This window comes from Alternaria novae-zelandiae (assembly GCF_023758075.1).
Source record: "Alternaria novae-zelandiae strain BMP 2774 chromosome Unknown scaffold_8, whole genome shotgun sequence".
Lineage (NCBI taxonomy): Eukaryota > Fungi > Ascomycota > Dothideomycetes > Pleosporales > Pleosporaceae > Alternaria > Alternaria novae-zelandiae.
The window spans coordinates 393,010-415,816 of record NW_026056968.1 but is presented as its reverse complement, the minus strand read 5'-3'; the positions used below and the strand labels follow the sequence as shown (position 1 = coordinate 415,816).

Genomic DNA, 22,807 nt, shown 5'->3' with positions numbered 1-22,807 from the left:
TATAGGCATTTACGATACGGAAATGATAGATTTACAAGCATCCAAACGATTGTTTGCTAGAGGCGAGGTGTATTTTTACTTCGTACATCGTGTCAGGCATCCACTTTGCCAAGGAAATGCACAACAGGGGACTCTCCATCCTCGTACAACAAGCAAATCTGCAATCAGCTGTCTCAGTCAATAGATTTGGGTCAAGATGGGCGGAGTTCTCTCAATTTTGCGAAACACAGCCAAGGCTCTCATCGCAGCAGCTTCTCTCTTAAGAGCTTTGTCAACCGAGTTCGATCAAGCTCTGAAGCGTGCATCACAACCCCCGAGTCTTCCGGTCCCCAAGCCATCCGAAACTTACTGGCTCAGCGACCCTCCACACCCTGCACTATGCGACGCAAGTTCGTCCAAACTGCCGGAAACTGTTGATGTGGCCATCATCGGCTCCGGAATAGCTGGCGCTGCTGTCGCGCGATCATTGTTACACGAGCGACGCCGTCGCAACATCCACACTGATGAGAAAGTGGTGGTCCTCGAAGCTCGACAGCTGTGCAGCGGTGCAACCGCTCGAAATGGCGGCCACATCAAACCTTCAGTGTACGAAAGCTTTTCTCGATTCAGCAAGCTGTTGCCAAAAGATCGTGCTGCTGCCCTGGCGCGTTTCCAGCTTTCGCACATCAAGTATTTGACAGAGTTATGTGAAAGCGAAGGCATTGAGTCTGCCGAAGCTCGGAAGGTCGAGACTGTGGACTTTTTTCTGGATGACGAAAGTTTTTCCAAGGCTGTCGCCGATGTCGAGGAGTTGAAGAAATGGTTGCCTGAGGTCGAGATTGCGGTATGGAGGGGTGACCAAGTACAGAAGGTTTGATGACACCCTGAGGTGACTAGCAAAGGAACTTCCCGATGCTGACGAATGTAGAAATTCGGTGTCAACAACAGCGTCGTCGGTGCTTTGTCATACGAAGCAGGCGCTATCTGGGCGTACCGATTCGTTGCATCTATCTGGAACGGCCTTCTTAATGACTTCCCTGATATCCTCTCAATCGAGACGAACACTCCTGTAGAAGCGATAATCGTCCCAGAAACGGCGCCTGAAGACTTCCCATACGCTATACAAACTACCCGAGGAACGATATTCGCCCGCCACATAGTCCACGCCACCAACAGCTTCGCAAGCCATCTTGTCCCAGGTCTTCGCAGCAAAATCGTAGGCGCACGAGCCCACATGTCTGCACAGCAACCAGGACAAACATTCCCATATGCTGACGGCATGCGCTCATGGAGTGTAGTCTACGGCGAGGGCTTCGACTACGTCACACAACGGCCACCAGGCACGAGTGGCTCCAAAGGAGATCTGATGATTGGCGGCGGTTTCGTGCGGTCGCTAAAGCAAGGTATCGATCAAGTGGGTCGGTATGACGATGGCCCTCTACTCGATCCTTTGACCGCCGCACACATCACGGGTGTCTTTCCGGCAGTGTTTCATCCCAAATGGGGTGCTGGTGCTGAGTTGAAGCAGATATGGTCTGGCATCATTGGCCTGACCGGCGATTACATGCCATTTGTGGGTCGCTTGGATGCAAAGTTGACCGGGCGAGATGATAAAGGAAGCAAACGCGTCCTGTCTGACAAGGACTCCTGCGGGGAGTGGATTGCGGCGGGCTTCTCGGGAGAAGGCATGGTGTGGGCTTGGCTCTCAGGTGCTGCTCTTGGTATCATGATTGCTGGTAGTGAAGAAGAGGACTTACCTGAAGCTCCGGGGAGACCGGGTGGTAGGTTATCGGAATGGTTTCCGAAAGAGCTCTTGGTGTCGAAGGAGAGAATGCGTAGCGCTGATGTCAGTAACTTGGCCAATTAGTTATGAAAAGCAAGGTTATGGTTCGTCGATTTATGTCGACGGATTTACGAAAACTTCTTATATAACGATCGATTGTGTACTAGGTCCCGTGATTCTATGAAACTCTCTTCTAGTTACAATTCCTCTATTCCCAATGCCGCCGATTGCTTCATTGCCATGTAGTTCAGATGTAGGGTGCTTCAGTTCAAGCAGCCTCTTTCTCTATATCTTTTGACGCTTGTTCTGCTGGTTTTCCTGCACGTTCGTTGATGCGCCTCCATTCCACCATCAGCGCTCCAATGATGGTGCAAGCGCTGAGTGCTGCTGCTAGCAGGAACGTCCCAGTTATTGAGTAGCTGTACGCCGATACCACCGTATCGATCTCGTTCGCCGCTACCACTTTTCGGAGGTCTGTTGCACCGGTGTTGATGATGAGCTCAGTATCGAGTTTGGAGTTACCCGATAGTTGCTTGACGAGCTGAGTTGAGAAAAGGTTTTGTCCAACAGCAAGGAAGATAGCACCACCCTGTTGATTTAGGAAGAAGACTATAGGTTTACGAAGTCAGCGTATGTTCAACATGCAATTCTTACAGAGAAACTTACTCATCGCCATGCCGAGGGAAACATCTGAGCGCGGCAGAATAGTCTGCGGCACCAAGTTCGCTGTTTGAGCCCCAAAGCCAAGCCCGCACCCGTAGAAGATCTGATAACCAATCCATTGACCAGCGCTCGAATCCGGCGTAAGTGTAGAAAGGAGGCCACTGGCGATTGATGCGACAACGGCCGAAAGGAGCATAGCAGGGACATAATATCCGATCTTCTGAGTTATCACTGCTGTAACAATGCCGAAGACAATAAGCGATGTGCACAACGGTATCGTGCGTACACCGGCCTGCATGGCAGACTGACCCTGGGCTGCCTGGAACCAAATGGCGATGTAGTATACAGTGTTCATCATACCGCCGGCGAGGAGAAAGATGAACAGCATAGCACCGCCCATCGAACGGTTCAAGATGACCCGAGGCGGGGCCATGGCTGTATCCGGCATCGTAAACTCCACAACCAGGAATGCGATGAAAGTAATTGCAAATGTGACGAGCAGGCCGATGATCCTCGGTGCTGACCAAGCATCGGTCGTACCTCCCCACTGAAGAGCGAGGATGAGGCATACCATGGATGGTACGAAGAATAGAAGACCTATTGGGTCGAGGCGCTTGAGCTGAGCGAGAATGGACAGCTTCTCTTTAGGCGTGGAAGGAAGATCCAGAAAGAAGAATATGCATGCGAACGTCAAGGCACCGATGGGGAGATTTATGTAGAAGCACCATCTCCACGTCAAGGTACTATTTGCGTGTTAACCGTGACTCACGAAGAAAGCTGGGAGACTTACGGGTTGTCCGTAAAGGTACCTCCAACGAAGGGCCCCAATACAGATGAGACTCCAAATGCGAGACCGAGAAAAGAAGTGAAGATGGGTCGCCTTCGCAATGGCACGAGAGGTACGATAATCATGACCGCACCACATTGAAGTCCAGCTGCTCCGATACCAGCGATTGCGCGACCGACGATGACTTCAATGAGGGTAAGCGAGTGTATCATCTCGCGATGTGGTGGATTACTTACGAACAACAGAAGTAGGTGCGGCCCCACACAATGCACTGCCAACTTCGAACAGGAAGACGGACACCAGAAACGTCCTTTTAGTATCGTAAAGCTGGTATATTTTGCCGAAGAGTGGATTGAAGATAGCGCACGTAAGCATGTAGCCACTACCATACCAGCCTATATCCGCGATAGTGCCGTATGTGTTTGTGATTGCCGGTATAGCAGTAGCTAAGCAGTGTCAGTAAGGACTAAAGACGGAGAAGTTCCACATACCAATGATCATGCGGTCGAGAGCAACAAGGAAGAAGGCCAGATAGATCGAGATGATGACGAGCCAAAACTTGAGTGTTTTGGGCTTATAGTTCTCCTCGGAATCTGCGTACTCGTGACCTCCAGAGGCTGAAGGTGAGGCATCCTTTTCAAGCTCTTCGTGCAAACTAGCGGGTTTGGCCATTGTTGTAGTCCCAACTTGAGCTGGTGTAGTCATGGCGTAAACTTCGGAATGAGCGCAGTGGAGTTCAAAGAGAAACTTGAGATTGGATACACTAGAACACTGTCGAGAGAAGCTTGGCTGTTATATGTACATTCGGTATGTGCAACGTCCCGAACGATGTTTTGCAATACAATCCCGTTCGGGGAGTAGAAATGTCCGACATGGAAGCGGTCTACGCAAACATTGGAAGCGAACTTCGACCTGTTGCAGAGTAATAGTGATCCAGGACGGGTCGGGAATATCAGAGTTTCTCCGAACGCATACTGTCGATTTGATGTGTTGAGACGATTCAATGTCCTGAATGCCCAGAGTTGCCCGGTGTTCGATGTGAGAGAGATCACGTGATGGGCTCGGGGATTAGATCTGTCCGAGAGGCTGGCCGCACCTTACTCAGGCGTCGGTGCGCGTCATCACGCCCTTACGGATCGAACCTCAAGTTCAGACATCGGAGGTAGTAAGCGTGAATAAACGCGAAGATTGCGGAGATGTTGGGACGGATGCCATCCCGTCACTGCTGAAACAAGAGAAAGGAGTGGCTGTGGTTGACGAACGCGACTGAAGCGGGAAGTGCGGTTTACGTAAGCCTCACGCGTCGTGGTGGTGGTATCGAGCCTGGGCACCCTCCTGCGCCGGCCTGCCTGCCTGCTTTCCTGCGAACCGCCCTCTTCGTCGCAAGGACCCATATTTCTCACATGAAGCCACAATGCTCTTTCGTTGCAGTCAATCCGGGGATAAGCAGAGCCAGGCGAGCGCCTCGCGTCTGGTTGCCTGGCTGCCTGGTTAGCGCCTGCCTCGCCACCTGCTCTGTGGTGGCCTTTTCCACTCCGCGCTCGCATACCTGATCAATACCGCTGTCACGAAAGAGAGCTCGTTCCCTTGACATGTCGTCTGATATACCCACACCTGAACTCAGCGCTGATGCACTGTCTCCATTGGCGCATGCAAGCAAGTCTCAGCGCGTGCTTTCGTGCGTGCTATGCGCGCAAAGAAAGGTCAAATGTGACCGGGCTTTTCCTTGCTCAAACTGCAAGAAGGCGGGTGTGCAATGCATTTCCGCAGCGACGCAACCACGGCAACGACGTCGCAGATTTGCCGAACGGGAGCTGCTTGAGCGTCTTCGCCACTACGAAGACCTCTTGAAGACGAACGGCATTGCCTTCCAACCCTTACATGCATCTTCGAACCTATCCACAGGGCCCCACGAAAGTAACGTCAGTCGTGGTCAGGAGATTTCCAGAGCTCAATCGTCCACCATATCAGATACCGACAACACCCAACCCAAGTACGCAGAAACTGTAGCACTTGAAAGAGACACTACTAACTCTACTAGGAGTTTTTGGCTTGCCTTAAACCGATTAGCATACGATGCTGATGACGACGGCAGCGACGACGATTCCGAGAACAGCGGCTCTTCGCAACACGCATTACAGCAAGCGCAGATTGTGCAAGCCTGGGATAACCTCTATGCGCAGAAACTACACCGTAACGAAGATCTCTTGTTCTGCTCGCGTAGTACGGCCGTCGACCTATCGGTTCTCCATCCCCCCCAAAGCCAGGTGTTCAAACTTTGGCAACTGTACCTTGAGAATGTCGACCCATTATTGAAGCTCACCCATACGCCTACCCTCCAGCCACGCATCATCGATGCCGCTAGCGACGTCTCACATGTCGATCCAAATTTGGAGGCCCTAATGTTCTCCATCTATTGCATGGCTATTTTCAGCCTCAATCAGGAGCAGTGTCAATCATGGTTTGGTAGGCCTAAGCCGGACCTGATCAGATCTTACCAGTTGGGTGCAAGGGAGGCGCTGCTGAATTGTAACTTCTTAAAGTCTAACGATCGAGAATGCTTGACAGCCCTTCATCTGTACCTGGTCTCGCTCAAACCAGACACAGACCCACGGTCATTGTCGTCCATGCTAGGGGTTGCTGTTCGCATTGCTCAGCGAATGGGTATCGATGCCGAATCTGCCAATTCCAGGCATTGCGTGCTAGAGGCCGAATTGCGCAGAAGACTATGGTGGTCTCTCTCTCTCTTTGACAACAGGATGTCTGAAATGACCGAGAGCAAGTCCACTACATTAATCCCGACATGGGATTGCAAAGCCCCGCTCAACGTCAACGATTTCAACTTACGAGTCGAGACCAAGACCCCTCCTGTTGAGTCTGAGGTCGTTTCCGAAGCCTTATTTCCAGTCATCCGTAGCCAGATTGGCGAGTTCATTCGTCAAAGCCCATCTCATTTGGACTTCATCAATCCGGCCCTGAAGTCCTTCTCCAAGAAGGCATTTGACGCCTCCTATTCAGGGCTTGACGAGCTTGCCGCTTTTGAGTCAACGATAGAGCAAAAGTATCTTACGCGTTGCGATGCTCAAAACCCGCTGCACTTTCTAACCATGTGGATGGCGCGCGCGTCACTCGCAAAGATCGGATTTGCACAATACCTATCAAACAACTCGAAGGGACTTGCGCAAGGAAGTGAGGAGCAGCGCAACGTTGGTCTTGGATTTGCGCACCATATGCTTGAGTGCGATACGCTGCTCATGACCTCACCCCTCATAGCAAATTTCCGCTGGGTTGTCTACATGCACTTCCCGTTCCCTGCCTATATTCATCTCGCGCAAGAGTTGAAAATACGCCCACTAGGCCAACTAGCAGATCGATGGTGGCAGGCAATGAGCGAGAACTGCGCCGCTCGGTTGATGGACTTCGAGAAAAAGGACAGCCCGGTGGAGACCAAGCCCAACAACCCTTTCTTCACACTCTTTGGGGGGCTTGTTCTACAAGCTTGGTCGGCACGTGAAGCAATAACGTCCGAACAATCGGATCCACCAGCTATCGTGACGCAAATCAGACAAAAGATGGCCCTAAGGGACAAACTAGCGGCAGTGTCGCAATTCCAGACGCCAGGTCTTGATGATCCACAAACGTCCGAGCTCATTAGTTTGGACAGTCTCGGCTCCCAATCGAGCGTTACCCGTGGCAGTGGCATGAATCTGGGCTGTGTAGCTTTCCCCATGGAACAAGCTTCGATGAACTACAATGGCAATCCATGGGATTGGCCAATGCCGGCTTGGGCTGGAATGCCCGGTCAAGGCTGGTGAACCTACCGTGTTCACGCATAGATCCTCTTGTTCGATGAGTACCTCATACGACACGTGATCGTGCCCATAGAAGCCATCGCCAAGACGGGCTGCTCTTTGCATCAATAGACTGACTCGAGCAGTGAGAACCAGGGTGTCTCAGCTGTCACGACAGATTCACCGAGCCTCCCTTTGAGTTCCGAGTCAAAAGTCCAGTCCAAGCGCTGCCATCGTCTCGGCTGGCCTAGCCGCATTCACACCAGGATACCCCAATCGCCTTCTGCACTCCGGCCGTTGTGCCGGCAGTCGTCACTTTTGACCTTTCAACGTCATGCATCGCAGCTACAATGGTTTGCGTTACTGAAATTTAGAGTACATTATTAAGCCGGCTTTAAATCGTGTGGATCCGCCACGATACCTCCGATAGAGCTGTTCCTGCAATTCCCATGCGCTGGGAACAGGGGCGGAGTTTTGACGGTGGTTATTCACATGAAGTTCTTTTTTTGTAGATAACGTCTCCCTGATGGGCACAGGGGTGGGGTGGAGCGTTGGCCTTGGCGTTTCAAGCAGCCTGACAAGGAATCGATAATTGCCAGCTGGCGCGTGTAGAACCACCGCCGCAATCCTTCAGCAGGCCGTTCAGGATGTATGAAATACTGTCAGGTATCGCACTTTGTCAGAGGAAAAGGCACATGTCCCCATGAAAATGTGGGAACTGGGGTCATCGCATCAGCATAACAACTCATTACAACAATGCGACACTCCACATCACGACCCAGGAGCCGAGATCCATTCGATCTTTTGCTTGAGGCGCAGTCAACAGCATGACTCCAGGAACACCGAGCATACCGATAGTGGCATCATCGCTAACCTGCCTGGGTCTCCCGGCCCGCTACCGTTGACATGAACCCCCTGTTAGGTCCGGATCTGGTGCCATTAGCGCTATCGAAGATACTAAAATACGATATATAGGTGAGCATATACAGGGTAGCTACTCACGAACGGTTCCCATCTTGGCAGTACGCTATCCTGTTCGATGCTAGGTCTACAATCCCCTCGTTCGTTTCAACGGTATCCATTTTTGCAAACTCCTATGCGGGTCACCGTTATGGGATCGTGGCTGGGACAGGTATATAGATAGTTGACGCCAGTCCTCCGATTCCTGCCTCAGGCCAGTTGTCTGATTTCACATCCAAGATGCAGGTCCGCACTCTTTTCGCCGTGCTTTCGGCAGCCACTCTTTTACAATTCACCAACGCTCTTAATGCTTGCCCTGGCAACGACGATATCTTTACTGGAGCGGAAGGCATCAGATATCGAGTTTGCCCCGGTACCGACCTTACAGGACCTACGACATCGATCAAACGCGTTGCTTCGGTTACAGCATGTGCAAAACTCTGCGACAAGAGTATGGACTGCTTCAAGGCAGTGTTTGATACCAAGACCAAAGATTGCCACTTCAAGGATCTTACCGGCCTGAACTGGGTTGCCAACGATCGCTTCCAGGTCATCCAAGCAGAGCAAGTGAACATCGCTCGCTGCCCTGCTGGCGAATGGACGTATCACAGAAACAGAGTAAGTCTGCTCCCCAGTAGCTTGAGACACGCGGACATTAACATTGCACCCCTAGAAACAATACAGCATCTGCCCTGGCACCGACATCCGCGGACCAAGCGAGAAGGTATGGCAAGGCGTGAACACATTTGATACCTGTGCCTACCTTTGCGCCAACTGGGCCACATGTACCGCCGCTGTCTACGACTCTGCCAAGAAGGCTTGCCACATCAAAGCCGACTCGCGCAGTAACACTTTGATCTGGTCAACCGACAAACGCTTCGATGTAATGCGTCTCAATGTAGCGCCTGCGCCTGCGAAGGATGGTGAATGGTCAGATCTTATCCGCCTGCCCGTCATCCCGGTTGCTGCATATGTCGTCCCGGAATACCCTGTCTCGGAACGTCTTCTCGTATTCTCGAGTTGGGGCGCTGATGCTTTCGGAGGTGCTGGTGGACGCACTCAATTTGCGGACTACAACTTCAACACGTAAGTCATAGTGGTCCAGTATCATCAACGCACGCTAACATTCTCTCAGTGGAGCTGTTTCAGCTCGTACAGTGAGCAACACTCATCACGACATGTTCTGTCCCGCAATGAGCAGTCTTCAGGACGGAAAGCTTCTGATCCAAGGAGGATCTGACGCTTCCGCGGCCAGTCTTTATGATCCAGCATCAAACGGATTCACTCGTGCACCCGACATGTTAGTCTTTTCTAGCTCAATGATATGAACTTCATACTAATGATACTTAGGAAAATGGCTCGCGGCTACCAATCATCCACGACGACATCCGACAACCGCGTTTTCACCATCGGAGGTGCATACTCTGGTCCACGCAAGGGTAAAGACGGCGAAGTGTACGACCCTGCCACCAACGCCTGGACGGCACTGCCAAACGCGAAGATGAAGGCTATGCTCACGACCGACCATGAAGGCATCTGGCGTGAAGACAACCATGCATGGTTGTTTGGTTGGAAGAACGCCTCCGTTTTCCAGGCCGGTCCAAGCAAGGCCATGAACTGGTACGGTACCAAGGGAACTGGATCGCAAGTCGCTGCTGGTATTCGTGACCCCATTGATGATGCGATGTGTGGAATCTTCGTCATGTACGATGCCACTGCTGGCAAGATCTTGAGTGCTGGCGGCGCGCCTGACTACACCAACGCAGACGCCAACGCTCGGGCCCACATCACTACAATCGGCGAGCCGAACACCCCTGCCAAGGTTGAGCGAGTCGCGGACATGGCATACCCTCGCGGTTTCTCCAACGCGGTCGTTCTGCCTGACGGAAAAGTTCTCGTAAGCGGTGGTCAGAAACGCTCATTGGTCTTCACCGATACGGATGGAGCTCTCTACCCAGAATTGTTCGACCCAGCCACCAAATCTTGGAAGACTCTAGCACCACAAGCTGTCCCCCGCAACTATCACTCAGTCAGCATCCTGCTAGCCGATGGACGCGTTTTCTCCGGTGGCGGTGGTCTCTGCTACGTCGCGCAGGGAGTTGGCCGCAGCTCCGCCAACTGCAACAAACTCGTCGACCATGCCGATGGCCAGATCTTTTCCCCACCGTATCTCTTCAACAACGACGGTACCCCCGCAACCCGACCAGTCATCAGCTCTTTGAGCGCGGAGAGCGTCAAGGTTGGAGGCAAACTGACCATCCAAGTTGAGACGTCTACACCAGGCCTCAAGTTCGCCTTGGTCCGCATCGGCAGCGTCACACACTCTGTCAACACCGATCAGCGCCGCGTGCCTTTGACCAACGTCAAGGGTGATGGATGCAGTTACACTGCTACACTACCCGACGACAGTGGCATTCTCATCCCAGGTGCCTACTACGTCTTTGTCATGTCGAAGGAGGGAGTTCCTAGCATCGCCCGGACTGTACAGATCGTACTCCCATGAGTTTACCGTGGCACGGGTAGACCCACATACTGGATGTCGCAACGCTCTTTACGCACCACTCGCTTTCATACGTCACCATCACATTAGCCTAACCCATAAGTCTTTCATTTCCCTACGTAGTTAGTATATAATGTATATTACAAGATAATGTATACTATGAGTACAGAGGATGAGCAATCAAAATATCATCCTCATGTTAAAAATTCTTCGTATAGATGAGTGATTTACCCGTCAAGTTTGCCTGACTTTGCACATCCCGGTAGTTGAGCCTCCCCCAAGGATCTAAACTTCATCGCATCTTTCGGCTAATATCCTGCAAGCAACCAGATTGTACTGAACGTATCACCCGTTACAGATGACACATGTGCTGTCAATATGGGAATTTGGATTCTAGTTGGGCTAGCTTATTAATCTTGGTGACACCATGCCGGCTGTTACCTAGGTAGTTGCCTGACACCGCTCACGAACTGTGTACGCCAGCTTTTCTCAGCTTCTCAACCCGCATACAATTACACCCGAACCAATTGTACGCTCTCAGCAAACCGTACTTCCTAGTTGTCACTAGACGCCCTAGCCCCGCTAACTGTCACTGTTCTTCGGACTCCGAGACCTGCTAGCGAACCTGACATCTACGACCGCGAAATGACACTGTGAGACATACACACTCAAGAGCTATTGCCTGCGAGGCCAAATGTGTTTACGATCAGTTTTAGATAGAGTGCTCGCGTTCCATGTGGAAGAGGGCTATACGAAATGTAGGAGGATGTGGCGCTCACGATGCGCGGAAGCAGAAAGGCGTCATGACATCGATCAGCACCAGCAGGGCTTTCACGATCGCAAGACTATCGACTTGAAACGTTCCCTATACACACGATGAGCGTTGCCAGCATCTCACACATGTCTCGAAGGACCTTGGCCGCTGGGGCTGGCACTAGAGACATGGTAAGCTACGCGTATATAGTACGTAGCCTCGACTTTGGCCAGGAGCACCTATCAAAGCGGTCTCAGAACGTCGTTACTTGAGTCCTCATATTGCAAGAGAGCCATCATGTACTTCTCTCCCCTCCTCTTCAGCCTCGGCGCTCTGGCAGCCACATTTACGGCCAATCCAGCACCCACACAACTTACAGAAGCACTGCCTGCACTAGATGCAGGAACAGCCGAGCTAGGCCGCGACGCACTATCCGGCAACCTGCCCAAAAACCTTGCCAAGATTTGGATCTTCAGCAACCTCAACTGCGATCAAAACAACGGTCCTGCTTGGAACATCTACGTACTGCCCGGCGAGGACAGATGCATTCCGTATCATAATGTTGGATCAATCTTCGCGTGGTACGAGTCTGACATTGGGTACGTCTTTTAGATTCTGCTTCAAAAGAGGTGAACTGACGTGTGGTCTCATTTTTATAGGCATTGCACGACTACGATTCATAGTGGTAGTAATTGCAGAGGCAGCAGTATGACACCGTATAATAAGATGTGCACTAGTGAGTTGTTCGCGTCGCTCAGCGTCTCGTGCCCTAAGGTGTAAGAGCATCGGTCGCATTACTCTCCCAAGTGCATCAAGAGGGGTGTGCCCTTCTGGGAAGATGCTGTAGAAGTGGTCGTTGCGATGAGGAGCAGGTCTCATCCAGGTGTTCTTCCGTTTCTTTACAAGTAAATCACTCAATAAGGCTCACTATTGTACCGAACAACTTGATTTGGCTTTACGGTACTATGCTAGCCGTGACCCATACCCATCAGTGGAAAAGTCTTCATCCACTGTTCGCAAACCACTGCGCGTGGTAGTCATCCATCCCCTTCATGAATCCTCCTAAGCATCTCAAACTGCTCTAGTGTGGGAACTTCCAGTCCTCGGGGCCCTCGGGGCCGGGCCAAAAGAACCCACCATCCTTGTCCCAAGGCTCGTCAAACTCGGAGGAAGAGTCATAGTCCGATACATGACGGCATCGGTAACAGCGGTCCACGGACTTGTCGAACGGGACTCCATCCCGGTATGCTGCTGCGCAATCGGCGCACACGGTGTTCCTGATCCTGTCCATGCAGACAGCGCACTGTGTCCTGAGGAACTCCGATGGCTTATCGGAGGACTTCTTGCAGGTCACTATGCAGCCATGCTGCTCCTTGACCGGGCGTTCGTGCCAGACGATCCTGTCTTTGCCGCTGTGAGCGACCGTGGAAGTGGCCAAGAGGGCCACGGCGGCGACGACGACGGAGAGGATGAGACGCATCTTTGGTAAGGGCCTAGAGGACTTAGTTAGTATTAGTAGGGAAGAGGACTAGGCAGGTAGTACGAGAGTGGTATCGTTTTGAAACTATTTTCCATTAGCCAGTTGTAATAGGTAAAGGGGAAGCTGTTCGTACATTTGCGTGGGGTTGTTCTTCCTAAGACTTGATTGACTTGTGTTGAGACTGGAAGTTACTGCTATATGGTGAGAGGAAAAGGACATGAGAGGAGGGATGTGAAGGCTTTTATATGAAGACGAGTCGAATAGAAATCGCTAGACCTTTGGTAAACTAACGAAATTTCTCTATCGCACTGTTGCAGAACCATGCCTATACATGGACAGAATTAGCATTACCGAGATCTCATAGGAGAACGAAAGCGATTTGCAAGTGGCCTCAGGTCACGAGGATCACCAGCCAATCGTGTGTATGGCGTCGCGAATTCCGGTGAGTTATTCAATGACCTCAAGACGTGAATCTGGTCGACCCAAGCAATAGGATAATGTGCTTCCCGTAGTTGACAATGGTTCATCGTATGCTGCGTATGTGTGAGGCTCTCATAAGAGACAACCGTTTTTTTTTTTCGTTCGTACCTTGGCTCAGGCATCTAGTACCAGAATTCATTGCTTTCGCGAGTGCTCCAATCTAAGGGTAAATTTTGGTATGGACGTAGTTTGGAATAGGTAGGCTTTGAGTGGTTCGTCGGTACCGGTTATCGCGGAACCAGTGAGCCTGGCACAGAACATTATCTGAAACGTACTCGCTGGATCATATACATTGATTCCTAGGGGCCAACAGACCGCTTATACTTGCATGGCGCGATTTAGTGATGAGATACGGCCTCGAGATATGAGCTTCATCGCATGCGCCATGCTCCTAGCTATGCACTATCCTGGCGTAACGTTCGCAGTTCCGTGGCAACCCAAAACGCGTACAGTACAGTCGGAATTCGACATGATGCACCGCTACTCATTCTATGTACCAGGCCAGGAAGAAAAGAGATATCGAGCATCCCCGTCGAGAGTTGGGCATCGTAGCCAAACCACCAAAGTCATGATGATGCCTACGCTGTCGTAACGCCTGACGCCGGGTATGAATTAGCAAGGTAAAACTCAGAGAGCGGAATGATGACGAAAGCGCTCTACGAAAGAGTGATGTCGCTACCTTCCCCATTCTGTTCCATCGTAGTATCGTCCCCATCGCCGCCTGCCAGGACCTTGGTCTGAGGCCGGTATCCGTCTGGTGGGCCTACACCAGGTGTGCACGCCGCGACATTGCCGTCCTCGTCGACGAACTCGAAGTTGTAGCGGGAGAGCAGATGAGGGATCGCCGAAAGTTGTGGTCCGTAGCGCGCGGTATTATCGTAGAGCTCGAATAAAGGAACGGCGAGGAGTTTCATGTTCTTCGGGACGCTAAGAACCTCTGCGACGTATTAGCAGTTGTACATATTGTGGGAAACAGGCGACTCGAGTCGACCTACTGCTACGGGGAAGCTGGATGAAGTACAGCTTCTTGCATTCCTTTGGCCTGGTGACATGCGCAGGGATGAAAGGGTACATGAAGGTCTCGAAGTTGGGCCGCCACCACTGCGCCAGCGTATCGCCAACTACCCACTCGTCGTTTACGCCTTCGCCTGTGAACTGTGTGCCCACTGGTGCGAGGCGCTCGTTCAGCCTCGCCTTGAAGCCCTCAATCTCGTCATCTTCGGCGCGGAGGTAATCGCCAGGTCTGCATGACGTCAGTGAGGGTGAAAGATGAAGGATGCGAACGCGTACAGCTTGAAGAAGGCGTTTGCGATCTGCAACATGAGGATGTGCGGGTGGTTGTGCTCATGGCAGACCAGGATGCCTTCGCAAGTCCGTCGCATGCCATGCTCCGAGTAGTGCTCTTCTAACCGCTTGAGCCGGGCAAGAACGGACGGATCCTCTTCGGGCTGGCCATCCTTGGTGCCAAATGTGTAGTTGCTTAGAGGGAACAAGCGGATGGTCTTTGGCTGGTTGCCGTTGAAGTCCTTGGGAATGACGGGGCTGCTTCAATTAGCTAATGCAGGAGACATGACTGGCCAGACGTACGGATATGAGCTCTGGGAAGCTTCCTTGACTATGGTGGACATGGTGGGCGCGGATGGGTCGTGTAAGCGGTGGGTTGCTTGTTGCGTCGCGACAATCGAGCAGTCGCGGCGAGCTTGCAGGGATTCAGGGACTCGCTAGCACGTGATGATGCGCGGACCTGGGGATGCCCCACGGCAGCTGCCACAGATGCACCACGCTGTCGTCATCACCGCAACTAAACTTCTCAAGAACTCATTGATTGCGCATGGGATCAGTATGGCACAGACAGCATTGATCACCGGTGGTAAATAGCCTCCACGAATGTGTTACTGCTAGCTGACCGCAGAGCGAAGCTAGTGGTCTGCTCGGCCAGCAAGTGCAGCGAGAGTTCTTGTTAGATGGCTGGAAGTCTCTCGGCACTGGTCTGCATCGCATCACTGCTCCAGATGTGGTGAAGCTGGACATTTTGGATCAGAATGAGATCGCCAGGGTGCTTGATGAAGTCAACCCGAAAGTCGTCGTCCACTGTGCTGCCAACCGCTTCCCTGACTCTTGCACCAATGACCCAGAAGCGGCCAGGAAATTGAACGTAGACGCGAGTCGAGCGCTGGCTGAAGCCACCATCTCTCGGGCAATTTTCCTCATATACATCTCAACAGACTACGTCTTTGCAGGAAGACCTGGAGAAGCTCCTTACAAGACAGATTCGACGCCGAGCCCACCTAATACGTAAGTCTGGGTTTATCACACTATAGTCGTCGCGGATTTTGGGTCGTTCATCCATGTCTTCGGAGTCTGCTCCAAGAACCACGCTATCTCAGGATAATGCTGGGCGAGGTGTCTGATCACAGCTGACACTCCATCAGGTATGGCCAAACCAAGCTGGAAGGCGAACAGGCCGTTCTTGAGGCTGCTGCCAAAACTGGCGCAAAGAACAAAGTCGTCATTCTTCGAGTACCGGTCCTCTACGGATCCTGCGATGAGCCCAAAGACAGTGCAGTCAATGTCCTCATGTCGCAATTGTGGAACGCCCAACAGATAGAGCATGGTCAACCCAAAATTCAAGTCGACGACTATGCGCTTCGATACCCTACCAATACTCAAGACGTTGGCCGAGTATGCCGCGACATAGCGAAGCTGTATCTTGATCCCGCGAACGCGTAAGCCAAACCCGCGTCTTCGATTGATGAGATGCTTCTCTGATACAGTGCTGACGGCCTGTTATAGGAAGCGCGAGCTACCCAAAGTCCTTCATTTCAGTTCGGAAGACCGCATGACTAAATGGCAGATCTGCCAAACATTCTCCGATATCATGGGGTTGCCGCTCGACAATATGGAGCCCTTCAAACCTGACGAAGAACCAAAAGATGGCACCATCAGGCCTTACGACTGCCATCTGGACACTAGCGCGCTACGGGACCTGGGTATCGATGTATCGACTGTTGACTTCCGCACATGGTGGTAAGTACTACTTGCTGTCGCTTTTCACCGCTCACAATTTTGCAGGAGGCGGGAAGTTGGGGCTTTCCGCTGAGGATTATCCCGGTTGACAACACACAAACGCCTATCGGTAGATCACCAGAAAAGCCTCCAAAACGTGATGACCTTGTGCTCCTGCTGCATAATGGTCAGGTGTCTCAATATTGCTAGTCGCAAAGCCAAGATTGCGACGCCGGTAGATCTCCGCGACGTGCCCCAAGTATAGCTATCCGTACCTGCGTTTTTACTGTTACAGAAAAGTCTGAACCCACTTACCGCACATCTCGGATATCGCATTGGATGTTCCAGCGCCGGCCCGCAATCGTCGCGTTCCGAGGTTGTGGTTCTTGCCCTAATCGGGCCTGCGGTCGCTAAATGATTGGATGGTAGCCATCTTTGCGGCGCAGTCTCGCGCCTTGAGTTTTGGGGGCGCTTATGCTCCACGATAATGCTGTTAAGTATCTGTCCTGTCAACGTGTAGAATGGCTGAATCTACTTCTATCGGGTTGTCTACAGAACTGATTTCCCTGTAATTGCCTCCTTCGCCCTGGATTGGCCGGTCTTTTCTTTGTACACACTACCATATGTTTCCTTTCAGCGCAAGCGCGCAGCCAGCCGCCACCTCGGAATCTATTGCTAGTCTCAAAAGACCTTGGACTTCGTTCATTACGCAACGGAAGCAATCCACAGGTATGTCGTACAAACATCATACTCTAATGGTAGAATCTAAACGCGTCAAGATTCCAATCGCTCATCATGGAAGCCAAGCGCGTTCCGTCCTGTTACTCTCATTGCCGCAACATTGATGGCATGGGCTATCATTGCAGTTCTGCACGTTTTGCTGGTTCGTAGCCAAAATGATGGCGGCATCATCTTTGCGACTACTATCGATGATATACCATTTGCACAATCCTTCGTTTACCGATATCTGCCAACGATTTTGGCCCTCGTCTTCAGCATTTTCTGGGGTTGGATTGACCTCCAGGTGAAGAGAGTTGAGCCTTACTATCAGCTTAGCCAACCTGATGGTGCTTGGGGCAAGGACAGCTTGCTGATCAGCTATCCGTTTGACTTCCTCCCCTTCGTACCCTTTAGCGCTCTCAAAAGCCGGTATGGTCTATCTTGTTCATTTGCAGAAAGCTGGAGAGCTAACATTCGTTAGCCATTGGGCTGTGTTTTGGGCTAGCATATGCGTAGTCTTTGTCACATGGGGCGTGGTCCCCCTTCAAGCCGGTATACTCGCCACAGAGACAATTACTCGTACATCCGACACTCAATTCGCACGGTCCGATGGCTTCATGCCCGCAAGCGAGCAGATCAATAACATCACCGGACGCTATATTCAATCTGCCCATGGTATTATATGGCTGAACGAGACGCTTCCGCAATACATGACCCGCGACTACGTCCTTGCACCCATTCAGCCGAAGGATATCGTTAGCGACTTGGCTTCAAACTTGACCTGGACAACTCCTACAACATTGTACAGTCTAGATTTGGAGTGTGAGACACCCACTATCAAAGTCAAGAACGAAACTCGTTACAGTGGGGACATCAACACTGGGATGGAGACTGTACAAACAGCGATGTACATGAGCAGTAGTGGCTGTAGCTTCCCGGCTGATTACTACAAGACATTCGGAAACGAGACCATGGGCCCAAATCCGGACTTCAATAACCAATCCGTGTACGATACGAAAGAATTCGCTTCCGTGTACATCGGCTATCACCGTACCGATTTCGCCGACTTTTATCTTGAAGGACTTTGCCCAGAAACATCCGATCGTACCTTCATGGTGCTGTTCACTCGAAATAAGAAGTCGATCAACGAGAAGCCGCAAAACGTAACCAGGCTTTATTGTACACCCTCATACTATCAACAAGAGGTCATGGCGAGCATTGATGCTCTTACGCGGCGTCCTATCAACATTACAGCCAAGGGAGACAAAGTGCCGCTTCCAGCCGACAAGTGGAACACAACCTTCTTTGGTTACCAGATGAACACGGGAAAGAGCGACGTAGAGAACCGTGATTCACTACCAATCAAGTACTGGCCCGACCAACTGGAAACAGTCTCCACCCTTCCTCTCAGTTTGGGATCGCAGGGCGCCATTCTCAGCGGCATGGCAGGGTTCTCCATCGGAACGTCCAATGGCTCACTGGAAGAGCTCCTGGACCCTGAAGCATTGAGACGCTCGTATGAAGCTGCTTATCGTATCATCTTTGCAAGATCTATGGTAGAAATCCTGGATCATGATTTCACCGTCGCGACTATGGTAAACGGTAGCACTGAGTATATGATTGCGGCTGTCGTTGTCGTTCCAGTGTTTACTTACATCGTAGAGGGTCTCTTAGGATTCATATCGATATGCAGCATCGCCCTTCTTGTCATATCTCTTCGTCGACAATGGAGCCTGCAATCCGACCCGGCAACGATCGCGAGTGTTATGGCGCTGGTCTCCGATAACCCATCGTTACTAGATGACTTCTCGAAGCTTGAATGCGCCAATATGGAAGACTTCCAAGCGCATTTGAAGGACAAGAAGTTCTCACTAGAGCATAGTGAGCGAGGTAATACGTAAGTAGATGCCCACCAATGGCTCTGGATTCTCACTGATCACTTTCGCAGTATTACCGAAGCAGACAGTTTCGACCCGCTGGGTATTAATGCTCATGGTGTTATTCGTACCGACTCGGAAGAGTCTCAGACCCTAATACCAGTACGGCCACGAGAGTTCCGTTCTTTCATGATACTACCCTTTGTTGGCCTACTGATAGCTCTTGCGATCGCTCTTGGCATTGTGTTATCGAAGAGCCAGCCTCACGGTAAGAACATGCCGCTGCAACGATGCAGCTCCGCTAATATGTCTCGAAGGTATCGCTAGACCATCGGATACGGTTGTTCGCCAACTTGTTACGAATTATATCCCTACTGCACTTGCGACATTGATCGAGCCTGTTTGGATCTTGATTAACCGCTTATTGTGCCTGCTACAACCTCTCGAGGAGCTCCGAGGCGGTAAAGCGACCGCACAAAAGTCGATCAACGCCGACTACAGCTCTCTACCACCACAGCTTGTCGTCTTCAAAGCACTTCGATCCTCTCACTTCAAACTTGCTGCAGTTTGTCTCATGGCTCTTCTTGCCAATGTTCTTGCAGTTGCTTTTTCCGGAGTTTTCGAAGAGCGTTCCGTTATGGTTCCTATGGAGATGTCGTTCGTGCCGCCCTACGAACACAAGTTCGTGTCGGTCAACGGAAGCGTGGGGCCGAACATGCCGAACCAAGAGCAAGTATCGTTGAGGCCTTCTGGCGCTTATACAGGAGGCTTAGGTTCGAACCAGTTCCTAGTTGCCGAGTCCAACTACACTGCAGGTACCCCACTTCCAGCATGGACCGACGATCAATTCATGTACATGCCATTTGTGGACGAAGAACATCCAAGCACCGAGCCGACCGACGAGCTTCGGGCTCGAACGGAGGCCATTGGAGCAAAGCTCCAGTGCCGACAGATCCAGGCCCGGGATTGGACAGCGAGCTGGTTCAGCGACGGCTTCGACAGGTCCACTTCAAACATCTCTGTGACGGTGGATGGCATCACTTGTGCAAGGAAAGGCATCAACACATCTCTGAACCCGTTTGTTGTCGAGGCCACACAATCCCAATGTCAGACTGGTAAAGTCGCCTTGGAATACGCAGGCATTCTTGAGGCGCGCCAAAACGCCACTTCAGCCGAGAAGAATTTCTGCGCTGAGCTGGCTGTGCTTGGATACATCCGGGACGCAGACATTTGTTCACGGAATACGACAACGAAGTTTGATGAGCAAGGCGCGGTCTTCTTCGGGTGCAACTCCAGACTCGTTGGGGGCGAGGCGAACGTGACGATCACGAAGGATGGGCGAGTACAAGATGTTTCGCAAGCAAATGTCACTTCGGACCTATCGCCAGCGTTCCTGGGCCGACACTTCAGTAACGATGCATCGAATCTTTTGCACCAAGGAAACGCCTATGTTCTAGCGAGATTTGCGATACCGAAGTGGCACAACCAATCATATGCTGGCGACTTCATGAACTACTTCATGATCAAGCAAGGTAACAGCAGCCGGTTGACGGATCCAAGCCAATCCTTGCCCTCACTAGATGAGGTGACACGGCACTTGTATCCCGTCTACAGCAAATTGTTCGCGATCTGGCTCGGCGTCAACAAAAGAAAGCTTCTAGTACCACGCGAGAAGGACACCGCTACTATTGTAGAAGGTCTAGCGAATGGCCGGCAAACTCGACTCTTTCTGTACATGCCGCTATTCGTCGTGGCCGAAATTATCCTGGGCGTCTATGTAGTCGTCGCGGTATGCATTTTCCTTTGGCGACCGGGCCGCTTCCTGCCGCGCATGCCGACTTCCATCGGTGCCATTATAGCGCTCTTCGCAGCGAGCCAGGCCGTGCTGGATATGCGTGGGACTAGTCTACTGTCCAGCAGGGAGCGGAGAAAGCATCTACAGAGCTTGGACAGAACGTACGGCTACGGGACATTCGTGGGCGCGGACGGGAAATTGCACGAGGGGATTGAGAAAGAACCGCTTGTGGATGCCGTGCCGCTCCGCGGTGTACTAGAAAAAGTACAGACTGGGTTTTCCTCGAAGAGCTCGATGTTCAAACGAGATCGGGATTGAGGGAACGTTGATGCCTGAGAGCCTTCGTAGTTGCTGTTTCGCGATGAACGCATTCTTTTTGATGAAGACTGTCCTCTTTGTGTACAAATCGTTAGTCTGCCTTCATTCTTGAGTTTCCAAGACCAAGAACATGTGATGGCAATGTTTGCGGGATTATCATCTCGCAGTTATCTGAGTGGTCGAATGGGGAAATGACGATGGTACATGCGATTGGCGAGTGTGAAAATGGGCTACATGAGTGATAGACAGACCGACTACCAAGATCATGGACGCTCGTGCCGTGGAGCCAGGAACGGAAATTGGAGCTGGATGTAGTAGATGTGGAGAACGGTGACGCGTAGGAACGTTTGTGCGCTCTATGAGATGGACAGCCGAGCTATTTGAGTTGCTTGGGTGCCAATCCGCACAGCACGAATGTGGGCATGAAAGAGTGCATTGGCGTTTGGGAAAATGCAAACGTAAAAAAGAATGCCGTTTGGATAATGTTTCGTGGGTAGCGAGGGTTCGTCGCCTGTCACATGCCATCACCAGCGAGGCCATCGAAGCTTTTGCCTCAAATCTTTCCCCGCAATCACCACAACTTACCTTTGAGATGGGAGAAGCGGGGCTGTCGTCGCACGTTTTCTGCAAGTCTCACTCGGAAAAGTTGCGTTCAAGTGATAGGCTCGAATGGTCTTGAATTCCTGGCACCAACCGCGCTGCTTCACTCGCGTTGGGCATCAGCAACAGTAAGCCAGGTAGGACGTAATGACGAGGGGGTTTACTATTGTTTTGTCTCGCGCTGTTGGCGTCACCAACTTGCAGCTGGTGGTAGACGGTCCAATGTCAGTAATCGACGGCGCATCCGAAACACGGCCTCGCTAGCCTTTTTCGATCCCCACTGATCAGCTTTCAGGAGGAAAGGGAGGCCCAGCGGTGTTGGCTCCTCGCCGCCCGTCTATCGTGTACGGGTAAGTGATTTGATGAAACAAGCTGCGGTTGGTAGACAGCCAATCAGTCGTTGGAGCGAGGAAGGCCTGAAGGCAACGACGCTTTCCCAACACGAGCTGATGTCGACGACAGGCTGGTAGCGAGGCCCACGGGTCGCTAGGTACCGCCGTGTCGTCACCTGCACGAGACCAGACGCCGCAGCCACACTCACCTTATGCCCGGATCCGCCGTACTTGCGACCTTCGTCGACACCGACGCTCCGACACCGAGAGCAACTCGCCCACGTTGTGGCGCAGCCAGCTGAACACGAGGCCACGACAGTTGCATTGGGTCGATCTCCCAGATTAGCAGCGTTCGCCGTCAGGAACCATGCATAGACCGAGGGCTGTTAATAATCAGGGTCTAATACTGTCGAGAGTAACAGAAGTGACGGCTAAAAGGTGGAGGCCCAGTAAAAGACCTCGCGCATGAGGGATACCCAGGGTGCGACGCATGAAGTTCGATGACATCGACGCGGCCGGTCGCCCACAAGGCCTGCAATCAAAGACCTCTTTGTCATTCTGGTCGGTCCGCTGCATAGCAGACTCCAGAACTTCAGTCTGGCGCTCGTGTCGCAAACACGGCGGTAAGTAACCTCTGCGTTACCTGCAAAGAGTCGCGATTGTGCAACCTGGTTTGTTGTCGGACAAGCCATGGGCGCACGCCCGGTGTGCGTCGAGATGAGCACGTCTGCCAATGGGAGGCTCCGCAGCGGCTTTCGCGAAGGATGCTGATCGTTTCAGCTTTAGCAGGCGATCGCCACTCCACACCATGGCTAGCTCTTCCCACTATGGAGTTATCGATAGGCTAGGATTCGGCATTCCCCTGCATAGTACACAGACCGTCGGCACAAACTTCAAACCTGACGTTGGCCCCCTGGCCATAGCCTCGCACCAATGCCTTCCCCTCTGAGTCGCTCTCCGCTTTTTTGTTTCAAGGACAATG

The 22,807-nt window shown here is 51.9% G+C and overlaps 7 protein-coding genes across 7 annotated transcripts; 5 read left to right on the top strand and 2 right to left on the bottom strand.

Moving 5' to 3' along the window:
- Positions 1 to 196: 196 nt before the first annotated feature.
- Positions 197 to 1,846, top strand: J4E88_004626 (uncharacterized protein; the record flags this gene model as incomplete). Its single annotated transcript, XM_049398270.1, has 2 exons — positions 197 to 823; positions 908 to 1,846. 2 exons carry the CDS (start codon positions 197 to 199, stop codon positions 1,844 to 1,846), a joined length of 1,566 nt encoding a protein of 521 aa, XP_049255831.1.
- A 184-nt stretch (positions 1,847 to 2,030) lies between these two features.
- On the bottom strand, positions 2,031 to 3,884 carry J4E88_004625 (uncharacterized protein; the record flags this gene model as incomplete). Its single annotated transcript, XM_049398269.1, has 3 exons — positions 2,031 to 2,371; positions 2,429 to 3,067; positions 3,704 to 3,884. 3 exons carry the CDS (start codon positions 3,882 to 3,884, stop codon positions 2,031 to 2,033), a joined length of 1,161 nt encoding a protein of 386 aa, XP_049255830.1.
- Positions 3,885 to 5,971: 2,087 nt separating this feature from the next.
- Positions 5,972 to 7,027, top strand: J4E88_004624 (uncharacterized protein; the record flags this gene model as incomplete). Its single annotated transcript, XM_049398268.1, has 1 exon — positions 5,972 to 7,027. The coding sequence occupies one exon, from the start codon at positions 5,972 to 5,974 to the stop codon at positions 7,025 to 7,027; it is 1,056 nt and encodes a 351-aa protein (XP_049255829.1).
- A 1,176-nt stretch (positions 7,028 to 8,203) lies between these two features.
- On the top strand, positions 8,204 to 10,466 carry J4E88_004623 (uncharacterized protein; the record flags this gene model as incomplete). The annotated part of the gene is made up of 4 exons (XM_049398267.1): positions 8,204 to 8,581; positions 8,637 to 9,049; positions 9,099 to 9,263; positions 9,314 to 10,466. 4 exons carry the CDS (start codon positions 8,204 to 8,206, stop codon positions 10,464 to 10,466), a joined length of 2,109 nt encoding a protein of 702 aa, XP_049255828.1.
- A 3,367-nt stretch (positions 10,467 to 13,833) lies between these two features.
- Positions 13,834 to 14,805, bottom strand: J4E88_004622 (uncharacterized protein; the record flags this gene model as incomplete). The annotated part of the gene is made up of 4 exons (XM_049398266.1): positions 13,834 to 14,114; positions 14,173 to 14,420; positions 14,468 to 14,719; positions 14,765 to 14,805. The coding sequence occupies 4 exons, from the start codon at positions 14,803 to 14,805 to the stop codon at positions 13,834 to 13,836; spliced, it is 822 nt and encodes a 273-aa protein (XP_049255827.1).
- Positions 14,806 to 14,950: 145 nt separating this feature from the next.
- Positions 14,951 to 16,277, top strand: J4E88_004621 (uncharacterized protein; the record flags this gene model as incomplete). The annotated part of the gene is made up of 5 exons (XM_049398265.1): positions 14,951 to 15,047; positions 15,097 to 15,472; positions 15,610 to 15,903; positions 15,971 to 16,204; positions 16,250 to 16,277. 5 exons carry the CDS (start codon positions 14,951 to 14,953, stop codon positions 16,275 to 16,277), a joined length of 1,029 nt encoding a protein of 342 aa, XP_049255826.1.
- Positions 16,278 to 17,429: 1,152 nt separating this feature from the next.
- Positions 17,430 to 20,893, top strand: J4E88_004620 (uncharacterized protein; the record flags this gene model as incomplete). The annotated part of the gene is made up of 4 exons (XM_049398264.1): positions 17,430 to 17,436; positions 17,471 to 18,800; positions 18,852 to 19,048; positions 19,098 to 20,893. The coding sequence occupies 4 exons, from the start codon at positions 17,430 to 17,432 to the stop codon at positions 20,891 to 20,893; spliced, it is 3,330 nt and encodes a 1,109-aa protein (XP_049255825.1).
- Between the last annotated feature and the right edge of the window lie 1,914 nt (positions 20,894 to 22,807).